The sequence below is a fragment of the Macrobrachium rosenbergii genome, chromosome 50, assembly GCF_040412425.1.
Source record: "Macrobrachium rosenbergii isolate ZJJX-2024 chromosome 50, ASM4041242v1, whole genome shotgun sequence".
In the NCBI taxonomy this organism is placed as follows: Eukaryota; Metazoa; Arthropoda; class Malacostraca; order Decapoda; family Palaemonidae; genus Macrobrachium; species Macrobrachium rosenbergii.
In genome coordinates, this window is record NC_089790.1 from 4,864,087 (window position 1) to 4,886,500 (window position 22,414).

Sequence of the window (22,414 nt, forward strand, 5' to 3'; positions counted from 1 at the left end):
ATGAAATTTCCAATGTTATCTTTAACGTAATTTCAAACACAAAAACCAGCAATTACTTGGAAGTAATTTGTAATTTCAAAAGGCATAGTTGTCACTATCACAGACATTAGAAATTTTGTTGAAGATTGGGTTGTACTTTCTGATGCAAACCCATCACTTTTACATGGCCTTTCCTTTGCCCACATGGAATCCCAGACACATTATCCCTAATAAAAAAAAAATAATAAAAACAGTAGCAACTGTCGACTGATGCATTCAAATCTGATTCCGAGGTCGTCAGAGGTTGTCAAACTCCTTTTGTAGCCTGAACAACCATGAAAATAAACTAACTGGCATTGGAAGGCAAGAAACTTTAAGAGGGGCTTAATGCTTTTCTGTTTCTGTGTCAGTCTTTCAATCTGAAGTGCTACTGAGCAAAGTTCAACCTAGTCACTTCAATAAAAGTGAAGTAAACCCATCACCTATAGGGCCCTTCAGGAGTTTGCTCCAACATGTCTTGCAAAATTACACATTTTCTTAGTATCTCTTAAGAAGTTGATACTTCACAGTTGCCTTCTTAGTCAATACCTTTATGCAGTTTTGCTTTATGCCAGGGTGCTGTCCTCAGGGTCTTGGTTCATCAGGGTCCCTTCCCTGGGTGAAATTTGTAACAATCCCAGCAGTGCTAAGGAAGCTGCTAAAGAGGTTCCACCAAAAGAGCCTTAACATTGGAGGATGGCACAGACTGCACAGGTTTATAGCTACACCCCTTTTCTTACTGACAACATTAGCCAGCAGGTAGAAGATCATGGCGACAAAAAATAGAAGCTCACCCAAACGAGGTAACTAAGTGTCTGACCGAGGAAATGTCATCAGACATCTTGTAACTATCTGGGGTATTGGTTGCCCCAAGAACCCCCGGTACCAATTGGCTTCTACTAAAATTCACATAAATATTTCTAAAAATAAGTAAAAAAGCCTTAGCAGAGCACACAACTATACATCAAGGATTGCCAAGCCTGGTGATACCATGGGTTTGTCATCCTCTCTACTGGATCCTTGTCACACCATGCAATCCATGACACCAGATAAAATCTATGCACCTATACTTGCACTAACAATGAGTAAATCAACTCTAATGTCAAAAAGAGAAGAGAGAACATTTGGAGAAACAGGATGGTGATGCTGATAAAGCTATGCATTCAGAGAATGGCATTAGTGTTAGGATACCCGACAGAATCATTAATGAAATGTTCATTGGTAAAAATAAAAAGAAAAAAATACCTGTGAAAAGAATGGATGGGCCAATCATAATATCAGAAAAAAAACACAATGCAAACAATATTGTTGGGATTTATCAAATAGTAGATATGAGAGCTATAATTTGATTGATATACCAAACGCTGATGGACCCTGACAGTGTTGTTGTGTGAATTTACAACTTTTGAAGTAGAATTAATAACAAAGAAACTTAGGAAATGGAAAATTCATGGTTATGATGGAATCACTCTAGAGATAAAGAATTTACAACAACACTTAAAATATACAGTACATACAAATACAATGCATATGACATATATAGAGGACAACAAAGGGTAACAAATACCAGAAAAATATCATTACCTCAAATGAGTACAAAAGACCATACTAATTATTAAACACAAAATTAATTACTCGACAAACTGAATTCCAAACAATGTTAAACATTTAGCCGATGCTGAAGTGCTACTACAAAATGAATTACCTAAGTTAGCACAAGATTAACTAGATACATATTTCCAAAGAAAAACCTATCTAATGGCATGTTACTAGTTAGTTCCAAAAACAAAACCAGAAAACTATGACCAAAAAATACTAGAATAATCCAAGTAAGGTGCTTGAAAATGAAATACAATACAAGCCCAAACTGAAAACTTCAAAATGAAAAGCTCTCTTATTAAAATGTCACACTGAACTAAAAATGAAATCATTTTCAAAAATTAATGATCAAGGAGTGTGGATGAAAAACTGAAAAACAGCAATCTTGAACAAATCGAAAAGCATGCAGAACGCTCTGAGATGCAGTACAGCCAAGGAAAACTGCATAACAGTAATGGGTTTGTGGTAAAATAATTACATATTACAAAATAAAGTATTTGAGACTTTTTTTTTTTTAAACTAAACGTGAAGGTGTTTGGAATTTCATATGGATACATGAAGAGGCTACATAACAGTAATGGGTATGTGGTAAAACAAAATACAAATAACAAAAATAAAGTATACAAGAAGGATTAGAAAGTTATCAGGAAACACTACAAAGCAGTGTACTCACCTCATCTCTAGCAAAGCTAAGACCCATAAAAACGAAGAGTGCCTTTGGTCCAAGAAGTCCTGGCTGGTCGGTCAGAATAAGAGCCAGTTCCTTTAGTGCAGTGCGAAGATATTTTCTCCTCTCTCTATGCATAAGCGGGCTATAATAACAAGAATTGCTTAATGTTACTATCAAGTAAGCTACCCAGCCATGAGAAAGAGAAATGTGCTAATTTACCAGCAAATACTGACAAAATTTCAATGCAATATCACTAATTATTTATAATATGAAATTTGTTTTTAGAAAAACACCCATCAATTGTATACAGTATATATCAATAACAGCTGAATAACATCAAGCGAGAGGAAGAAGCTAATATATAAACGAAAAGAAACAATATTAGGCAGGTGAGAAATACAGCAACATAACAGACTGGTGACAGCCCACATCTACAATGACAGAGGTACCAAGAGTTTAAAAGCAGTGCCAAGTTTAACACTACCACCACCACCCATGATTTTCTGTTATTTAAACCTTGCAGTGCCAAGTTTAACACTACCACCACCACCCATGATTTTCTGTTATTTAAACCTTTAAGTATCTTGAATTAACTGACCTTTTAATTAAAAATTTTCTAGGGCACAAAAAGTTTCAACCTCCATTGATGATAAAAGTAGGTCTTCAATAATCAGCATACCTGTTATCTAGTTTCTTCTCTAATTTGGCAATGATTTAAAATTTTTTATTACACTAGATCTGTTCAACTGTTGGCATGCTGCTGTGCTCACATTTATAAAAACACTCTAGAGACCACTGCCTGTTTCCCAACTTTTGTATAATGTATTATTTACTCTTATTTAACCATAGTTATAGTTTCAAGGAATAAATTAAGTGCATAAAGGAAGCGCATCCCAAGCTGCACAAAAAGCTATGCTATATTATTCATAAAAACATTATTCTACAATTCACACATCAAAATAATTACCATAGGCTTTTAAAATACAACATACTATGATAGGCTATAACATACAAATTGCTTAGATATTTGTACACTGTTGTAATAACTCTAGATATCTCTATTGATGAGGTCATACTTGGTAGTCTTGTTTTTTAATTTATGTACATTACTTTGCATTTCTTAAAGGCAAACTGAATCTGCCATTTTACTGGACAGTCAACTATTTTCTCCAGGTCTTGGAATTGTTATAAGCACTAATACCCATTTTTATCATCAGCAAACTTGCTTATTTTGCTAGTCTGCCACGGATCCAGGTAATTTATGTGGGTGTTGAGAGCGGGGGGGATGAAGGAACAGCATCAGTAAGCAGGACAGAGCAACAACAATGGGAATCCTGGATCTTTGCTAATACAAATCCAGTGAGGCAGGGAGTCATGTGTACCAACCAAACATATAAAATTAATGGGGTTGTGTGAAACACAGTATAATACAAACTAAAAAAATCTGTAAAAGATGATGGAATAATGCTAAAAACTGTAAAAAGGTGGAATTCCTAGGGGAAATGAATGTATAGCTACTTAAACCACACCACAAAGCTGGTGAACCAGAGGTAGACAAAGGTAACACTACTCCCACAAAGAAGTGTATAAAGCCAGAAAAGAACAATGAATTAGATAATAAATAATAGAATGAGCTGAATAATGGTAATCTTGCAATGACGATATAATCAATGCTTGGTAGTTGGGAAGGTGACTGAAGGGTACCTATGGCTCTAAATGGTGCATGAGCCATTGGCATATTACCCTTCCATTCACTGAACAAGACTGCAGAGTCAGGGGACTTACAAACACCAAAAATGTTAGCATAATAATGACTGAATGGAGCTGGGATAAAGCAAATAAAAATATGATTGAAACAACCAAAAATACCGTCATTTTGTAAACAGTAACTTCTAGCTTACCAAGAACTAGTACTTATATTTTAAAATTTACAACAAACTATTCAAAATAATGGGACTCCAGCAAATGTGAAATTAAAAAAACCATGCAAGGGTATTCTTAGTTCACAATAAACAATAAAAGAAAGGGGAATGTTTAATAACTCCCATGGGCTAGGTTATCTGCAAATTTATCAGAACTTCAATAAGAAACCAAAGATATCCTACCATATAAAAACAACACTTATGATTAAACGAGGCTGAACTATAAAACAACAGTTTAAAAAATGTCCTCTCACACCAAACTCAACACCATGACTACTTACGCATTTGCAACAGCCTGAGAGTGACTTTCTTTGACATCAGAGGTACGTTTACTAAGCTCCTTTTTGGTTTCCAAGAATGACTGAATATAAGAATGGGGATGCAGAACTTCATCCCTGTCAGGAAAATGTATATATTAAGATTAGAAAGTATACTGTGTATAGGGTATAACACTCACCAGCTACCCTTAAAATATATAAAAAAAATCTGAGTATCAATTAACAGAATTCTCTATAAAGTCTCCAAAGCATATAATTCATTTAACAAACTTCTCTTATACATTCAAGCTATCCTAATTCAATCCAAACCTCATTTGTCAGAGAAGGAAGTAAAAATTAATATCTATAATTTAAATTTTCAGAGAATAATTTCCCTCTTACCAATCAGAGGAGTTTTCTGAAACTATATAAACTAAATTGACCTTACCTAAACAATGTGATTACCCATCCAGTTTGCAATGCCTGTGTCCAACAATCAAGAGCTTGAGGTTTCTGCAAAATCTGAGGTATAAGCATGTACCCCAGGATAATCCACCGCTCCATGGAGTCCAGCGACAAATATTCACAAGGCATCACATCAGTTTGAGCAGGGTTGAGGAGCTGACTAGGGGTGCTTACTAAGCTTAACATTTGTGCTGCTCTGTAAGGGAAAACATTATTCTTACTTGACTTTCTATGCATTCATGAAAAGAGATTCTAACTATAAATATGGTACCTATGCGTGCTTACGTTCACAATTGGGCAAAAATTACTAAAGTACAGTAGTCAAATTTATATAGTTCTTACCTCCACTGTTCCGCTTTTAAGTTTCTTCGTGGGTACAAAACTACCAAAGATCCTAATGCAACTGACAAGAGCTTGGTGTGTGGTACAAATTCTTCATTTAGTTTTTTCAAAGGTGTTTCATAATCCATGATCATCTGGCCAAGACGAGGAAAACTTGGGTCCCTGTAATACATAACAGTAAAAGTACTGCCTGTAAGTAATGAGGTTTAAAAGTTTCAAGTAATGAACAATTCCTTTATTTAGTAAGAAATTAGTAAATAATGGAAAGGTTGTTTAATATACAGCAAAGTTTCCTATGTATCATCAGAGGAATTGAACAAATGTATGAAATTTTGGCCATATAGCCAGCCAGGCACTGGGGCCAGCCAGGCTACTGAGCATGTGGTTGCTAATACAAAAATAAAATGTCCTTGGAAAATTCCTTAACAGCCAGGCACTTTGCTACAAGCAACGACTGGTTTACACTAAGTTTCACCAATATGTATGGACAATCACCTCAAGAATTCTGTCAACCTTCTGATTATCTCTAGTTATAAAAGGACCTTACTCATGTTTCCAGTAACATACAGTTCTGATATGTTTCAGCCATTTCTGAGGCCAGTGTCTGTGATTGATGATGACAATGATATTAAACAGGCTGCTATAAGCCTAAAGGGTTGGTTCAGCAACAGAAATCCGGAGTAATGATAATTTTTTTTCAATGACCATTAGATGTAAAAGCTAACTGCTACAGATAAGGCAAAGTTATAAATGATTTGTTTAACCAGACCTCTGAACTCTTTTAGGTTCTCTGGGAAAAGAATGGGGAAAGCATAAAAAAACTAGTTAACTAAATAAATAAATAATAACAAAAAGGGGGTTAGAAAAAAAATTGACAAAAAAAAAAAGGGGGCAGATTAATTTTACTTATCAATTTAATTTTGTTTAGAAGAGAATGATATTATTAATTGAAAAGGTAATAAACTGAAGCAAGAGAGACCAAAACCAAAAGGAAATATATACTTACCCTTGATTGTTTACCATTTCATGGGCTGCATTGAAAAGGCCAAGGACAGCTTTGCGATCTTCTACACGAGACAAAAGGATCATCAGGGTAACATAATTCGTAACTAAATCAAGGTATCCCTTGGTTAGGTCAAAGCTCACATTCTGAAAACAAAATTTTTATGAGTGAATTTTCTCAATTCTTATAACTGATAAGTAAAAATGTTGCATAAATTCTAAAACAACCATTTTCATATCTAATGTATACGGTTACTTTGTATTTTTCCCTGATGTGCAAACCTTCATCTTTTATATATCAGTATTCTAAAAAATAGCTAGAGACATCACTGAAGCTTGGTAACATGGCAATTAGCTGGTGGCAGGTAGTTAAGTACTACCCATTCACCTGTCATTAACCCAGCATCTCTTCCTTCAGCATCAGGAACTTTATAAGGACGCTTCAAGTGGAATTATGCTAAAACACTTCAGGTTTGCATATCTGGGAAAAATACAATTCATCTTCAAAATTTTATACTTGTTCCCAAGAGAAAACAAACACTAAGGTGGGCAAAACATCTCACAGAACTGACTGGTACTGTTCCAAAAGCTCACATATGAAGGTGGGAACTACTGCCACATCCCCATTAGAGAGGTTTTCAATGAAATACCTAAAAAACTAATAGGGCAGTAATAGATCAAAATTATCCTTAGGTTTTTATCAACTTACAATATCAAGAGACTCAGACATTCCCAAGGCATCCATTATTGTCAGCAGCTCTGACACGTGGTCTTTCAAATCAAGGAGGTCTACAAATGTGTAGTAATATAGGGAAAGAGACTTCATGATGTCTGTCCTTACATTGGTTAGTGCTTGAAGCTGAAAAGGAAAATTTTTATACATAAGAATGCTGAAATCTGTTCTTCTCAAATGGTGTATAAAAACTTTTACAAGAGATAAAAATTACAAAGCTAGAAGTCTATAATTACATTAACAAGACGGTAATTTCTCAAATTAGTCACTACAGTACTGTATAAGTGAAAAAATGTAATTGTTCAAATGAGTAATCATAATAATAAACAATCTTAATAACTGGAAAAATACAACGTATAATACCGATTTGCTGTCGATGTTCGGAAATTTTCTGACAATGTGTTTGATGCATGATTCCAAACTCTTGTCGGACAAAAATGCTGGTTTTGACTTCGCATCGCCACATGCCTGCAAAAATTCAAATGAATATATAGTTGAAGAGCTGCTCATATACATGAATAACTCTGGCACTACACTATCCTGATAGCAACATAAATTTTTTTTACAGCTTTTAGACATGAAAAACTCTAGCCCCAAGGTATCCTGATATTACAGCACTGAAATTTTTTAAACAAGAATTATCTTTTTAATACAAATCAATCAATTTGTATGTGCCAAATCCCATGGTACAACAGCTACAGACACACACAAACACCACATAAACAGAAGAACACTTCTCCACTGGTAATACACACCCAGGATAAACTGCACCCCTGGTGAACAGGGATGGTAGTTTGTATAAATTAATAGGTTTGTATTAAATTTTTGTTCTTGTCAAAAGCTTCATTAATTTTCTCCATCATTTTATATATGCCTGAGTGGCTACTTACTGTAGGCTGAAAGACTTATCATGTAGCTAATTTCAACCATGGTGCTGGGGTATGCTGCTTCTTGAATATTTATGATCTCTGAAAACAATGTCTTGAGACTCAGGATCATAAGGTTGTACATGATCCTTGTTAGTAAAGCCATGGTTTGTAATTTCTAAAACTTCTTTCCTTATACTTTTTTTCCTCATTCTTTCCAGTAGGAGAACCTCATTATGGGCAGTTATGAAGTGATATGCTGCCTACATAGGACCTACTGAAACAACATCCGGGGACAAATGTGTTAAGTCACTCAAATAAAACTTCACCAATGCACATGCTAATCTCTGAAAAGGATAGCCTCGACCTCCACATGCCTTTAAAAGCTACAGCAATACTTAAGGCCTAACTTCATGTTCTCTGGTGCTTTCTTCATTTTCTTTTGGCAGGGAAGTGTCCTTGAAAGCCTTAATTAGAAGTGTTCTTAGCCACAATTAAATAGTATTCTTCCTAAAGCAGAAATAAATGACAGTGACCAACTAAGCACACCTACAAAGCAGTCACTCTGTGGGCAGACGATGAAACAGGGCAAATGGTGATGAACTCAAAAGGTTATGCCGCAGTTATCAATTTTGGAAAGTAAGTACTGGTTGCCTACCTTAATGGGCATACCCCTTCAGATTAAGTCAATTGACAATGAGCAGGAGGTAGGGAAAGAGGGAGGGTAGCCAGTCTAAGAGGAAAGAGCCTAAAGAGTTGGCAGTAAATGTATTTTGGCATTCCTCCACTTCTTGCCAAACCTCTTCCACTGCAAAGGAGACCAGCTAGCAGACTCCTCCATTGGAAAGTCAGACCTGCATGACCTATCTCTGCAGAGCAAGCAAAGTTGGTACAGACCCATGGAACCAAATGACACAAAGCAGCCACATACCTGCTCAGTTACTTCAGAATTTTTAAATCAATTATAGATGCAATCATAAACCATACATACAGAAAAACAGGATTTTAGCATTCCAATCAGGCAGAGTGCAGCACACTAGTCTGCCCATCAACATAACCAAAAAGTGATGGCTTATGGCAAATAATTGGGGTGACTCCCCAACCCACCCCATCACCCACATATTAAGCACTTTGTTAAAACAGCTTTACCAACCATTTTCAGCTTGCAACAGAAATACTACAAACCCATTGGGAAGGTAATCATTTCCATTCTCACAAGAAAAACTATACATATTTTTTGACTGATTATCTTGTGATTTATATATTTCCTATCTTTCTGACTTGTGCATTACACTAATTTTATTTTTTCTCCCTTCCAAAAATCCTGGTTTCCCACTAGGCTATAGGCCTACTAGGTTAGGTGGGGTCCAAGAGCCTCCTAGCCAGCTAAGGACCTGATGGCCTAGAATAGAGTAGGTTAGAATGCATCCCTGTAACTAACTGTCCTTGCTAGATTTTTTTCTTGAGAATTTTGTATTGACTGAATCATGAACTATGGCTTTTTCAACAATTTATGTCATGTTTTATTCTTTTTTTATCTTTGTGACAGGTGCATTGCAGTCATTTTTAGTTTTTCCAACACAAAAACCATGGATTCTCACTCTCCCTTGGCATCTCCTATGAAATCTCTGTTCATAAATTGGGTTTTTAAGATGGAAATTACAGAGGGATGGAGTTACTTCTACAAGTGAGTGAGATTACCTAGGCTGGGAAAAGGTAGCCTAACTTCGACGTACAGACCAAGATCAGTGCAATCCAAAGCTCTAGAGGAAGCTGTGTTAGCCTAAATACTAGCTCCTCAGAGATGAAAACAAAAACATAAAGACAGAGAACTTCTCAAATTAGGCTATCTCGTTAAATTTCTCAAATGATCTCAACTGTAATGAATTAGCCTATATGATATACATTTGTTCCATCAAAAATTTTAGGTATTTCATAAGTTGCCAATACACGATATGAAATTGTAACCTACAATTTTTAAAAGAGCTCTTCACTCTTGTTATTTTGAACCCCATAAACACTATGAGCAAATGATATATAAAAAAGTAATTAAATTACGACTTATAAGGAAAGAAAATAACCCCATCCTCTCAATAGCTAATACGGCAAAACTGTATCCAGTAAACACCCCTACCTTACGTTTGGGAGTCTTACTGGCAACTTATAAAATTTTACTAAATTTTATCAATAAAAGATATCTCTGAGCCCTTGGGAATTACTGATGGTAATTTTTCGAAAACTCCAGCCAGCCATTTCGGAAGGTTCCAGTTAGCCATTTTTGCATGAAAACCATTTTGGGTTTTTCATTCAAAATGGCTAGAAATGACAGGGCACTAAAAGAACCTGAAAATACCAACGTGACGTAACCTAGGGTGTTTACTGGTTACAATTTTGCCGTGTTAGCTATGGAGGGGGCGGTACTGTGTTACCTTGTAAGTCGTAATTTGATTAATTATTTTTTTCTGTTATTAAGCATTTGCGAAGGTCATGTACTGAGAAGAAAGTTTTCGTTTTGATGAGTTTTATCCAAGAAAAATATAAGTTGTAATGTGGGAGGTGGCTGGAGTCTTCCGAAAAATAACCTTACTGATATAGGTGGGGCGGCATCACGCGCTACCAAACCTAGGATAGTGTACCAGGGTACCATATATATGGATTCCACCTTGAACTCGTTAGTAAAAGCTATGATGGCCGAACTAGCGTTGCCTGCTTTTCTTACAACAGGTGCACCTGTCAATAATATATTAACTACACTAAAATCATCTACAACGGCTCAAGATCCGATAATTCACCGCATAGTCTCCATAATAAATCGCATTCCCGATTGCAGCAGTGATATTTCCCGACCTCGCCCACTTTCATTAGGTGTCAAACAGGCCGGATGCTGTCATAAATGCGTGTCTTTTCGACGTAAACCTCACCTTCTTAATGTTGTATATCCTTGTTAGTATACCAGTACATCTGTCGTTGAGAATGGACAACTTCTCCGCGATCTTTTGTTGCGTCGGAGAAAAATTTCGCGACATTTTCTCTATCTTGTCATTTTCATGGCACAACCCAAAACAAATCCAGGGTACTCTATCCTTGAATTTCTTAATAATTAGTCATACGGAAATTGAACTTCAGTTACCAGATTTTTTATGATTTTTTTATAAATTGTTATCAGATATTTATTTATGACTATTTTCAATTATTTAATTTTTCACTACACAAAATCTTAAGAAATGCAGCCATTCATAAAGCTTAGAGCGCTGACAGCAGTCTCGTACACTTGAATTTTTTTTTATCGGCATAGAAGCAAGGATTGTGGTCCATCCTTGAACTGGCATATTTCGCTTTTTTTGCTTAATTTATAAATAAAGTAAACCATCACAAGAGCAGTGAAAAGTAATGCGTGAAAGTTCATTAAAATTCACGACGAAAACTTACCCTATGGATCTGCGTATTGATAAGCTGCATAGTTGAGGCAGTGATTACTCATCATTTGTCTCGCAGAGTTCGTCTCTTATTTGCTATTTTAAAAGTACACCTTTGCTTAAAATTGTTGGCCTGATAACTTTAATATATCACTTTAGCAGCATCTTGATAATTTCACAATATCTAATTAGTTAACAGTCATTTCTGAAGGAGATTTTGTAAAAAAAAAAAAAAAAAGTCACTGTAACCTACCATGTAAGGAAAGTTTTGCCTATAAAGAGCAAAGGTCCGAGGTAAGGACAATGACTATGTATACAGATTTAGATAGTTTGGTAAGGAATACAACAGAATAAACGATATCAGCTTAAATTAAAGTTAAAGACGGAAATTGCATGGAGAGAATGCAGAATATCAAGGAACCGGAACAGCCACTTCATAAGAAGGAGGAAGATCAATTATTATGATAAGAAAATCCGAGAAGTGGCAATGGATATGAATAAAATACAGTGATTTCTTGGTGATTAATTACCTGGCAACGTTACGGGAAAGAAGCTTCCTGTTGGTGTCAATCATCAAGAACTGGTTGATAGTTTTCTAGTATTTTTCATAAACAATACTGGAAATACAATTGTGACCGGATGAAAAGCCAAATCAAAGTACTGAAACTGATAACCGGAGTAACACTATGAAAAGACAACCTTGAATGTCTACGGGAAATTTAAGAACTTACGAGAAAAAATGGCAAAGATCCCAGCAGTAGCTGCAATTTAGTAGTTAAATATCACAAAATATTCTGCAGTATCACAACAGCAGCTACAGGCAGTCTGAACACGTTGGAGATAAGTGACATGAACGATTAAAGGAGTGGAAATTAAATGGAACAATGAGAAAAAAAGTTAAATTTGTAGCATTTCCTACTTTATTGTCAAACAAAAAAATGTTAGGAGCAGATGTAGTTTCACGCAGCAGCCATGTCAAGAAGATAAAAGTTTGATACCTAACGGTCTACTGCTCAAAAATCTGCCTAGAGAAGAAGCTGAGAATCGAAAGGAATTCATCAAAAGCTTATTGTAACACAGAGAAAATAAATCTAAACAAGAACAAGTCAGGGCAAACTAGTCCCGAGCGAGGGGGGGCGTTTCATGAATGAAACCGTGCTGCTATTATTACTACTACTACTACGCTTGACACTTTGTCGCCAAGTCAAGCTACCTCTTCAGTGCTATTGTGGTGAATAATCTCCTGAACTTAGAACGAGTATTAGTTCTAATTTCCGGGTAGGTTGAAACCATTAAATATATAACTAGAGTTCAATTTCTAGGAGAAATTTTAGTTTGTTATATCTGGGTAGGAGGGTACTGTTAGCCATGGGCAGCAGGGCTGAGAGGTAGAGTAAATGACAAGATAGTCGACTAACGTGTGAATGATTGTATTTTCAAAGGTTACTGAGATGGTGCTATACAATTCAGTTTCTTCCCAAGTACATGAACCAGACCACATGAGACCTCCGTCTACGATGGCTCCATTTTATCAAACGCCATATCACGTGTTGTAGGTAATTCTAATTCATGTTGTTGCAGACACCTCGTTTTTGTGTTTCCTCGACCCCATACTTATGAGGGAACCCCGGTTAAGTACTAGTTTTTAAGGAGTTGGGCCACAGACAAGTCAATTACAGGAAATGACAAAACTGTATACACCACAGAATACCCTAAGCTGTAGGAAAAATACATGGTTCTTGCCTGTTAGCAATATCAATCACAAAAGACTTCATCAAGCCCAAAGATGTCATAATGCCAATTAAAGGGATGCATCCTAATTGGTAAAGTTATTAATAAAAACATAATCACTCTCTAGAGTAGAAAATGTGATTTACCTGTTATAATGTTTGCTTTGAACTTTTCTGACATTCATTTCATTAGCAAATCAGTAGTTTTAGAGTACTGGACCACAGTGGGAAAGGGGTTTTTTTGGGTGGGGGAAAGCATAAAGAGCAACTATAAGGATGTGTTTAATCTAACCTAACCTAGGAAAGTGGGTCCTCACCTGGTGGGGAGGGGTTGTCCCCCACAGAACCTCTACCCCCCCATCATACCTAACCTAGAGCACTGTAAATTAAAATACTAATTAGGGTTACAACCTAACTTAACCTAATGTAGGGCACCAGATTCTTATCTGGCCAGAGTGGCTTCCCCCCTCTCCCTGGACCTCCCACCGAATCTAAACTAGACACTATGAATTGAAGTACTATTAATAATATGGTTGTGGTCTACCTTAACAGTAACTAACCTAACCTAGGCCTGTGCTGAGGCCTTACTGGCCTTAAGAATGAGGTTCCTGTAAAAAAAAGATGTGGGTTGTATTTTTGTGTAGGAACAAATTATTGAGTAATTTGCATTTTCCTTAGATGTACAACCCCAAAGTCTTTTTATCTTAATCCTACCTTAGACCAGACCTTCTTTGTCCATCGTGCCAAAGGAAAAAAGTTAGTTACACAGATGGTGAGTGATGGATACCATCCTGCCACTTATTATTCTAGCTGGAGCCATTCTTCTCAGCTTTGTTTCTAGAACTTTATCCAGGTAGTTTGAACACTCATTGAATAGCTCATTTCATGATTTGTTTAGACATGTTTTATGAACACATGCCCTTCCTGACTGCAACCCTCCCTATTTATCCAGGCTTAGAAAAGATAAAAATTATAATCACTGCTAAGAATAGCAGGCCAAAACTATAGACAACAAACTCAGAGCAATAAACTATTAACAGTGAACCCGAGGGAATTGTGTGGAGTTTTGTGTACAATGTTAAGCGTCTTTTCTTTTTCCAGGAAATTGAAATACTGCTGCAAGAAAAGACAGTTCTTAGTCATGGATGCACTAGAAGATGACCAAATCCCTTGTCTTTTAGAAAAATTAATGAATGGGAAAGACATTACTGAAGATGAAATAGAATCTACAGTTACAAAGTTGTTACAGTCTTGCCATGCACCACATTTAAATAGAGCGGAAGATGTCCCTTATGAGAGATCAGATTTTCTTGGTGTGGCGTGTACAGCAAAGAGACGCCTGGATATTTTGTGCAGACTTTTAGAGGAACTGAATCATTCACAAAATAAAGGAAAGAAATTTTCACTTTTGTTTAAGAAAAGTGTCGTTATTAGGAGTTTGCTTGTTGCAAGTGAATACAGTGAAAAGGAATGGGAATGGAGTAGTGAAGAGGCTGCTCTAAGTGCTAGAAATGTCATTCAAATACTCTGTCAGTTTGCCAGTGTACTTTCTTTAAAGAAATTGTTGTGTGGTGAACCAGAAGACTCGGACAGTTGTGCCATCAACTATTTGGAATGTGCTTTGCAAACGCTAACCAGCACATTCAACAAGAAATCATGGAAAAAATGTGTTGCTGCGAGGGCATCATATTGGTTTATCCTTTTTAATTTAGATGTAAGTATTATATTTTATATTTGTAAAAGTATTTAAAGTGGTTACATTTTTAAATGTAAATTTTAAAATGACTGAAGTACTGGCAGCCTGTATTTTCAAATGATGCTAATTAGGCTAGTATAACAATCTGTATTTTTAAATGATGCTAATTATGTTAATATAACAAAAGCAATAGCAATACATGAGTCAGGTGCCTTTGCAGTTGTTATACAGGTAAGAGAAATTTTATCTCTCTCTCTCTCTCTCTCTCTCTCTCTCTCTCTCTCTCTCTCTCTCTCTCTCTCTCTCTCTCTCTCTCTCTCTCCTCATATAATGGTAATGACAATAATCACCTTTTTTGTAGTTTTATCTTTATTTGTTCCCAAAAGGCACTCACTATACCTGAACGCAGAGCATGCATGCGCATACACACATGCACGCATACATGGACTGTGAAATATATTTATGTAACACTACAATAATGTACAAGTACATATTACACTGCATTGCATTATCAATAAAAATACTGTTACAATGAAAGAAAGGTGGAAGAGGACACAGTAATTGCACAGTTTACTTTAATCCAATGCATACATGTATGTACATGCACGTTAGGCTTACACATCGACTTTACATAAATTAATTTGATTAAATGTACTGAAAATATTATTCTAATAAACAAACTGTATTTGGACTGTCTTGACCGTTGCTTACCAGAGGGAACTTGGAGCAGATTTACAGTTTGAGTTCCAGAACAGACAGTTCTCATACTATCATTTGCTTATCGTTACTTCTGAAATGGTTTGCATGATAGGCATATAAAAGAATTTGAGTTATTATAGCCTGAGTTTACCATGGAAGTATTTATCTCATAGCTCTTTTCTTTTACTCATCTTGTTTTAAGGGATGGTTAAATGTGAAGTCAAGATTTGTTAGCTACTTTTCATAGTGAAATTTTTATAAAATATTTGTGAATAATTTGATGGTGAACTGGAAGTGAAAAACATTTACTTTTTTAATATTTCAGGAAAAATGTCTTGGCAGTTACCTCACCTATTTACTCCCCCCAGCACTCTTCATAGTTGATGACTGGGAACAACGAAACAAAATATTCGGATTAAAATGCCTTCACCACATTTTACAAAATACTGTAAGTTTTGCTTATTCCTTTTTCTGTTATATATACTGTATAAATACTGTACATATAACTTTTGGAAAGCAGATAATTTCAAAGAATAGAAATACGATATATCTTGCAAACCAGGTTAACCCTTTGTAGCATTTTTTATCTAGATTTCTACTAATATTTCTATAAGTTTTGTAGATGACATTACAATGTATGTATTCTCAAGCATTCCACAAGAAACTTCTCTGATACTTGTCATTTCTAGAAGTCCTATTATGAAAAGAAGAAATTTTCTTTCATACAGTGGCTGATTTATTTGATTTTACTTTAGATTTAACTCCCAAACCCTGACCCCAAAGAAGAGATTTATTTGATTCCACTTTAGATTTTGTTACCTCATCCTGATTCTGTAGCATCAGCATAGCTAAAGTTTGTGGCACTGTGTTAAAAATGTTTGGGTTTGATGGAACCTAATTGTTTCTTTATATCAACGAATTTCATAAAATCCAGATTTTTGTAAAGAAATTCTGTGAATTATGGTGCTTTATTTTTTTTTTTTGTAAGTTACCATATTTTTCATGTTTTCCTAAATACTTTAATAACATACACTCTTGGTTTATTCTGTAATTAAATTTGACTGGCAGACTGGTGCTGAGATTCGATGGTATGGCAGAGGTACGGTAATCTATGAAGCCATAAAAAATCTTCTACACTCCCGAGAGGTCAAAGTTTTGGAGGCTCTATATCCGACACTCATATTAGTCGCTGGAGTTCTTGAGTCTGACCCTGAATATACTGGACAACTCAGAAGTGTAAGTTATTGTTGAATTCTGATAGCTAAATGGAACTCTTCCTGATTATATTGAATGGTTTATGTAACCTTGAAGGTTAAGCTTAAGACTTCAGTTTAACAGTTATTATGGTACGTACTTATTTTTATTTAATTTCCAGGTAAGTACCAATGACACAATTATGCAGCAGCTTATACAAGAGATGAGACACGAGCAGAACATAGCTTTGCGCATTACTTATTCAGCAGCTTTGCCAGACCTTTTGAATGCCATGGGGATTTTATCCCTCAAGTGAGTATATTATTCTACGGAGATTTTATTGTTTGAAAAAAGAATAAGCATACTCTTGCAGAAGAAAGCGTAAAGAATACATAGTAAAATGTTGATACTTTAGACATTTAGAAGTTGGCTTTCATGTGTCTAGAAAAGCAATGAATGACACCCTTTTATGTAGAGTTCAGAAAACTATCCTGTTGAAGATGTAAATTACGCCTGTTTTGCGAAAATGAGATACTGCAAATGGTCACATTTTCTCATTAGGTAAAATGTTCCAGTTAGTAAGAAGTAAAAATAAAAAACACATATAAGGACCAGGTGGTAGGTGAGAAAGCGTAGGCAACCACATTTATGCTTCTTGCTAACCATGAGGGAAAGCTGACTACTAAATTAGTGGATACGCTGCTCTTCATTTTAGGTACAGGTAATAATGTTAATTATCGTCAAAATATACCTCTTAGGGCCTTTCACTGTAGGAGAATTTCTTGGCATTAGAAGCATATTAATTATTGGTATCCCTCATACTTAGAGATCTATCAGAATCTTGAGGTGAAACTGTCTGATGTTTAATTTGGTGTCATATTGATAACTGGTTAGTTTAAGAACCGTAATGAAGTAAGTACTGGTTATTTGCTGTACGACTTTTAGAATGGTGCACAATGAAGAATGCAACTTTTCATTTTATATATATAATCCTTCAACATTTTGTTAGATATTACATTTTCTGGTAAACAGGTTTGTTGGATATGCAAGATATCTACAGATGATGTTTTTAACTTTATATATGTGTGAAATTGATAGATGCAGTTTTAATGCACAGATGATTTGTAACTTTAAATTTCATAGATGTATTTTTGATCACATGTAAGCTACAACAAAATTAATGATAGTTTTATGTTGATTACAAAGCTACTTGGTAGATTTCTAGTGTGAGTATTTTTTAGGTTTAGCAGTATTTAAAATGCATATAGTCACTGATGCAAAAATGCATTTTCCTTTTAAATCACATTACTTGATTTTTTGCAGTAGATTACAGTATTTGAGTATTTTGCAGGTGGTCAGTGGAAATCGTCCCAATGTTTGAGGATTATTTGGCAACTTACTCAGGTCCCAAGTCAGAAGACAGGATCAATGTTCTGAAGGTTTGTACATCCTAATGAATGTTAAAAGATCATTTGAACTTGTAACCATAACCATGTTTTGTTGATTCAGTCAGCCATCTTTATTTTTTGAAGTATCATTTGTTACAACAAAAATACAAAACTTCATCTTTTACAAGTTAGTGTTTTGGTGCCAAGCTGGTTTGGTTTTTGATGTAAATTTTACCCAATTAATCTTTCTTATTATTGTGCAATATGGTTTGGGTGTAATTCCTCAAAATTCATTAAAAATTCAGTACAGTACAGAAATGGTTTTGCCTTCACAATGCTGGACATGATGTAAATGCCTTGATGCTGCCTTGCCATCCATTTTAAGTACTCTACACTTGTTTTTCCTTCGTACAGCAGGTTTTCTTTGTTGCCAGATATTTGGCATATTGGCTTGATGATTAAATTACTATACCCCATACATAAAGATGGAAAGACAGATTCCCATGAAACCTTTAGAGTTGGGTTTCTTGTCAGTATCTTGTATCAGACATTCCAGGTTATACAGGTTACAGGAGTCAGCTTTCCTTTGCTCACAGCCAGGAAACCATCAATCCTATGGTGGTACATTTGTAGACCAATGGCCAAGTCTCGTATGGAGAAAAACAGTATGAAGACAGCTAAAATTTGTTAATATAAGAAACAGAAATGTATTGAAAAGTGTTAGTTTCAGCTAGATAATGTAGGCTAGCTTTGTCTTTAGACAAATAGTCAGCTGTCATTTGGATAAGAAAGCAGAGTAAAAACTATTTTTAAAAATTTTTTGCACTGATCCAGAAATGGAAATGTAGTGAAAAGGTCTAGTTTCAGGTAGATGACATAGGCTAGCTTCATAATCCCACAGAAATACACGCTTTCCGCAACACTGCCATTTTGAAATCGTTATTTAAAGTGAGATGTAACTATATATTACGATTTATATTCTATCTCTCTCAGATCAACACTGGTTCTACTGACCTACAAGCTGGAACACACACAATGACCTGTCATTGTGCTAACTTGCTCTGGATCTTTCAAAAATTATTCTGACAATACATTTCAAACCTAACCAAATCATACAACACAGGTGGTCCACCAATCTGCAAGGTAGAACATACCTACCCAACAGAACATACCTACCCAGCATTGTGTTAACTTATTCCAAATCATGATCCTCAACCAAGGCTCCCATCTCACCTAATACAAAAAAAATCCCCCTAATATGTTGTCTTGCTAACCAACCTTACATCGATTTATGTTTAGTATCTTCTTAAAATGACAATTGGTTCATTGATCTACAAGCTAGAACACACACTGACCTGTTGTTGTGCTATCTTCCTCTGGACCATTTGGACACGTGCATCAACCTTGGCTTCCATGCTAGCCAACACAAAATCATCCTATCCACACTTTCCCAGCCCAACCAGACCTCTGTACCTCAAACATAAATAACACGCTTAACTAGAACAGGGGCTCTGCCCATAAACCACCATAGCTGAGTCAGTGACTTAACATTTATACTGTAGGTTGTTAACAGTTGGCAACAATGAAAAGTATCCTAACAATATGTTTCTTTCCTAACATTGCATACTAAAATGAGAAAAAACACAATATTAGTCTTACCTCAATAAAATTTGCCATTTTCAAATTCTTCCGAGTTTAATATCTTTGTCGGTACACCTGTAGACTGCAGTACTAAGTTTAATATCTTCGTTGGTACATCTGTAGACTACAGTATTGTACTGTAATTGGTTTACAAGATATGCAAAACTGATTCATGCCACAGTTGTTGTCAGTTTCAGTGCAGCTCATAGTAGTGACAAACTTCAAATTGGAGGAATTTAGGCTTGGAGTACTCATATGAAAAATTATGTTCATTTGAACTAAAAGTCAATTGCATATTCCCTAGATATTCATTTTTGTCTTCTGATTGACACTTGGGAATTATTTTTTCAGTAACATTAAGATACTAATGGATTACTGTATATATATTCAAGTGTAAGCAAAAGCTTTTAAAATTTTCTTGGCTCTTAAAGCTCTATTTTTGAGTTTCTTGGTTTTCTGCAGGGCATGCAGGTATATATACAGAAGTGCTGGCCTCAGATCCATGCTAATGCTACATCCATTTTGAAGATGATATTGAGACTTTTGTATGATGTTACAAGCCAGGAGTCAGATCTTGATGACCAGGTCAGTAATTCTTGATTTTTAGTACTATTTTGTCTTCCATTGACCACACTTCTACACATGGAGGTTAAGATCTTATATATACTGCACACTTATACTGCAGTAAGCGAGCAACAAATTTAATAGTGTAAAGCAACATTTATCACTGTGGTTCTTTAGTACTTAAAACTTACAAATATGTTCATATATTATTATTATTGTATTACTGACTCAGAGACTCTTCAGATTAACACTGTATTCCCTTTTAGGTTATTCACCTTTAAACAAGACAGAAAATTTTTTATTGAATTGTGGGACATTAGTTTTCCATATTGTACCAATGTTTTTTACCCATTATGGTTAAGCTTTATGGCATTAATTAGTTGAGGCCTTTAGCCCTCTATGACAATTTATTTATTTTTTATATCCTAATTTCAAGATCTATCAGGTTAGTGTAGCTGGGAGTTATTCATAAGGCCATACTTGATTAATCAGTTTGTTTGCACAAAAGAAAAGTAGAGAATTAACAGAGGTCTAGCCTTAGTGTGAATACTCTGAATTTTCCTTGGCAGTACAGTAGTACCTGCAGGGGTAGAAAACTTGTCCTACTGTTATAAACCTGTTCTTCCTTGGATCACACAACTGCTCCCCTTCCTCCAAAATGTGCTAGTTCATCAACATTTGGTTGGTACCGTCCGAGTCAGAAATTAGGTCACATTAAAAAATTTGGGTCTGAAGTCTACAGTGTTCAAAGAAAGGCTAGAGTATCTGAAATCTAGATTTACAAAACTGGCTATTTGAAAATAAAAAAAAAGATATCACAAATGAGGTATTTTGAAGGTTAATGCTGGAAACAACTTGAATAAAGAATATGCTGGAATGACTTTTTAATTCCATTGATTGAAATTAAATCAAAGTAGTGGCTTCATGAACAACTGAAAGTGTGTGAACTATATTATTGCACTACTATTGCTGTAAAAGATTATCGTAGTTTTTGTTGATCATCTATATTTCCATTTTACATTCTTCAGATCAGGCAGAATTTGGTAAAGGAGGCATTGCAAGTTGTGTCTCTCCTACATGCTGCAGCCCCAAAAACCACTCAGAAGTTGTGTGAAGATTTAGCCAGTGTTGAAGTTCATCCACAATGCCAGTGCCTTCTAAGGGAAGTTGAAAAAATTGTTTCCCCCTGATGGTAAGCATTTTTTGGGTGCTCACAGTATTTATTGTAAAAATGTCCAAATAAAACCACAGTATTTTTTAATAAATATTTATATTCCTTTACAAAAAGTAAATTTATCATACAGCTTATTTTTGTATGCTGGCAAAAATGTTTGAAACTTAAACATCATTTACCTAGTCCTAACTAAGGACAAAATAAATACATTATATGAATCTGAACCTAGCAAATGTCAGAAGGGAAAATAAGTCACACTAATTATAGTGTAACATGACCAGTTACTTTGAGCCTTTGAAGTAATTTACATATATAAAAACATTCTTGTGGTTAATTCAGCCACAAAATTTTTGCTTTGTTTTTAAGTTTGAAAAGGCATGAAAGAAAATGGAGAGATATCCAGTCAAGTGTACGCTGCTAGTTTGCAAAATACAAATTTTCAAAACAATTGAGGTTTCATGGTATAAAATCCAATGTTTTACAAGAGCCTTAACTACTGTTTGAGTGACTGATAATTATAGTATTCTGATAATTATAGTAACAGAAGAATAAAAGTCAAGTTGGCACCCCAGTAGAAGGAGTCCCAATCAGTTTCTACAGCCTGCTGATATTTTTAGTCATCCAGCAATGTAAACGTGAAAATCAGGTTGCACAGAATTTCATAAAAATGCTTTTCCTCTACAAAGACTTATCAAAGATCATGTTTTTGTAATGTACGTCTTCAGCAAGTTAAAAGGTTTTTATTAAAAACTTGATTGCGTACATTTAAAATAAAAACCTATGTTTTCTAGTTTGAACAGTGCAGCTAGATTGGAGAAGAATGGCACATTACCTTGTATTTTGTTGCAAGCAACAAAATACACACCGTAGTTTGGAATGTAGTAGCCAGGAAACTTATGCTGTTATTGTAGATAATGATGTTGCTACATATTTAACCTCTACTCTGGTATTCATCATTCACTCAGTATCTGTTAGTGGATTTGTGGAAGTAAACTTATTTTAACTTGATACATCCAAAAATAACGTATGTACATGGCC

The 22,414-nt window shown here is 35.2% G+C and overlaps 2 protein-coding genes across 8 annotated transcripts in view; one reads left to right on the top strand and one right to left on the bottom strand.

Moving 5' to 3' along the window:
* Hem (Nck associated protein 1 Hem) overlaps positions 1–10,962 on the bottom strand; it is a 41,500-nt gene extending 30,538 nt beyond the window's left edge. For 2 of the 4 annotated variants that reach the window (XM_067093451.1, XM_067093449.1), the window contains exons 1-8: positions 10,796–10,962; positions 7,372–7,476; positions 6,985–7,134; positions 6,280–6,422; positions 5,274–5,435; positions 4,915–5,127; positions 4,491–4,604; positions 2,291–2,429 (exon numbers count right to left, since the gene is read on the bottom strand). In XM_067093451.1, the coding sequence (XP_066949552.1) occupies positions 2,291–2,429; positions 4,491–4,604; positions 4,915–5,127; positions 5,274–5,435; positions 6,280–6,422; positions 6,985–7,134; positions 7,372–7,476; positions 10,796–10,900 (1,131 nt within the window). In that variant the 5' untranslated portion in view covers positions 10,901–10,962. The remainder of the gene's footprint in view (positions 1–2,290; positions 2,430–4,490; positions 4,605–4,914; positions 5,128–5,273; positions 5,436–6,279; positions 6,423–6,984; positions 7,135–7,371; positions 7,477–10,795) is intronic. The other 2 variants (XM_067093452.1, XM_067093450.1) reach the window with 1 other exon arrangement.
* A 1,431-nt stretch (positions 10,963–12,393) lies between these two features.
* Positions 12,394–21,467, top strand: LOC136832528 (TELO2-interacting protein 2-like). Of its 4 annotated transcripts, none has more exons than XM_067093454.1 (8): positions 12,394–12,568; positions 14,122–14,734; positions 15,741–15,863; positions 16,484–16,651; positions 16,791–16,921; positions 17,961–18,048; positions 20,101–20,223; positions 21,231–21,467. In XM_067093454.1, the coding sequence occupies exons 2-8, from the start codon at positions 14,162–14,164 to the stop codon at positions 21,390–21,392; spliced, it is 1,368 nt and encodes a 455-aa protein (XP_066949555.1). In that variant the 5' UTR covers positions 12,394–12,568; positions 14,122–14,161; the 3' UTR covers positions 21,393–21,467. The 4 variants fall into 4 exon arrangements, 3 of the variants coding, with proteins under 3 accessions (XP_066949555.1, XP_066949557.1, XP_066949556.1); XR_010851251.1 differs by having other exon boundaries at positions 12,431–12,568; positions 17,961–18,626; positions 18,675–20,223; XM_067093455.1 differs by lacking the exon at positions 12,394–12,568 and adding an exon at positions 12,747–12,846.
* The last annotated feature ends 947 nt before the right edge of the window (positions 21,468–22,414 follow it).

Coding starts and splice junctions, on each gene's coding strand:
- LOC136832528 (XM_067093454.1), top strand. CDS start 14,162: ATGGATGCACTAGAAGATGACCAAATCCCTTGTCTTTTAGAAAAATTA. Junction 16,652..16,790: donor ATACTGGACAACTCAGAAGT/GTAAGTTATTGT, acceptor TTTAATTTCCAG/GTAAGTACCAATGACACAAT. Junction 18,049..20,100: donor ACAGGATCAATGTTCTGAAG/GTTTGTACATCC, acceptor GGTTTTCTGCAG/GGCATGCAGGTATATATACA.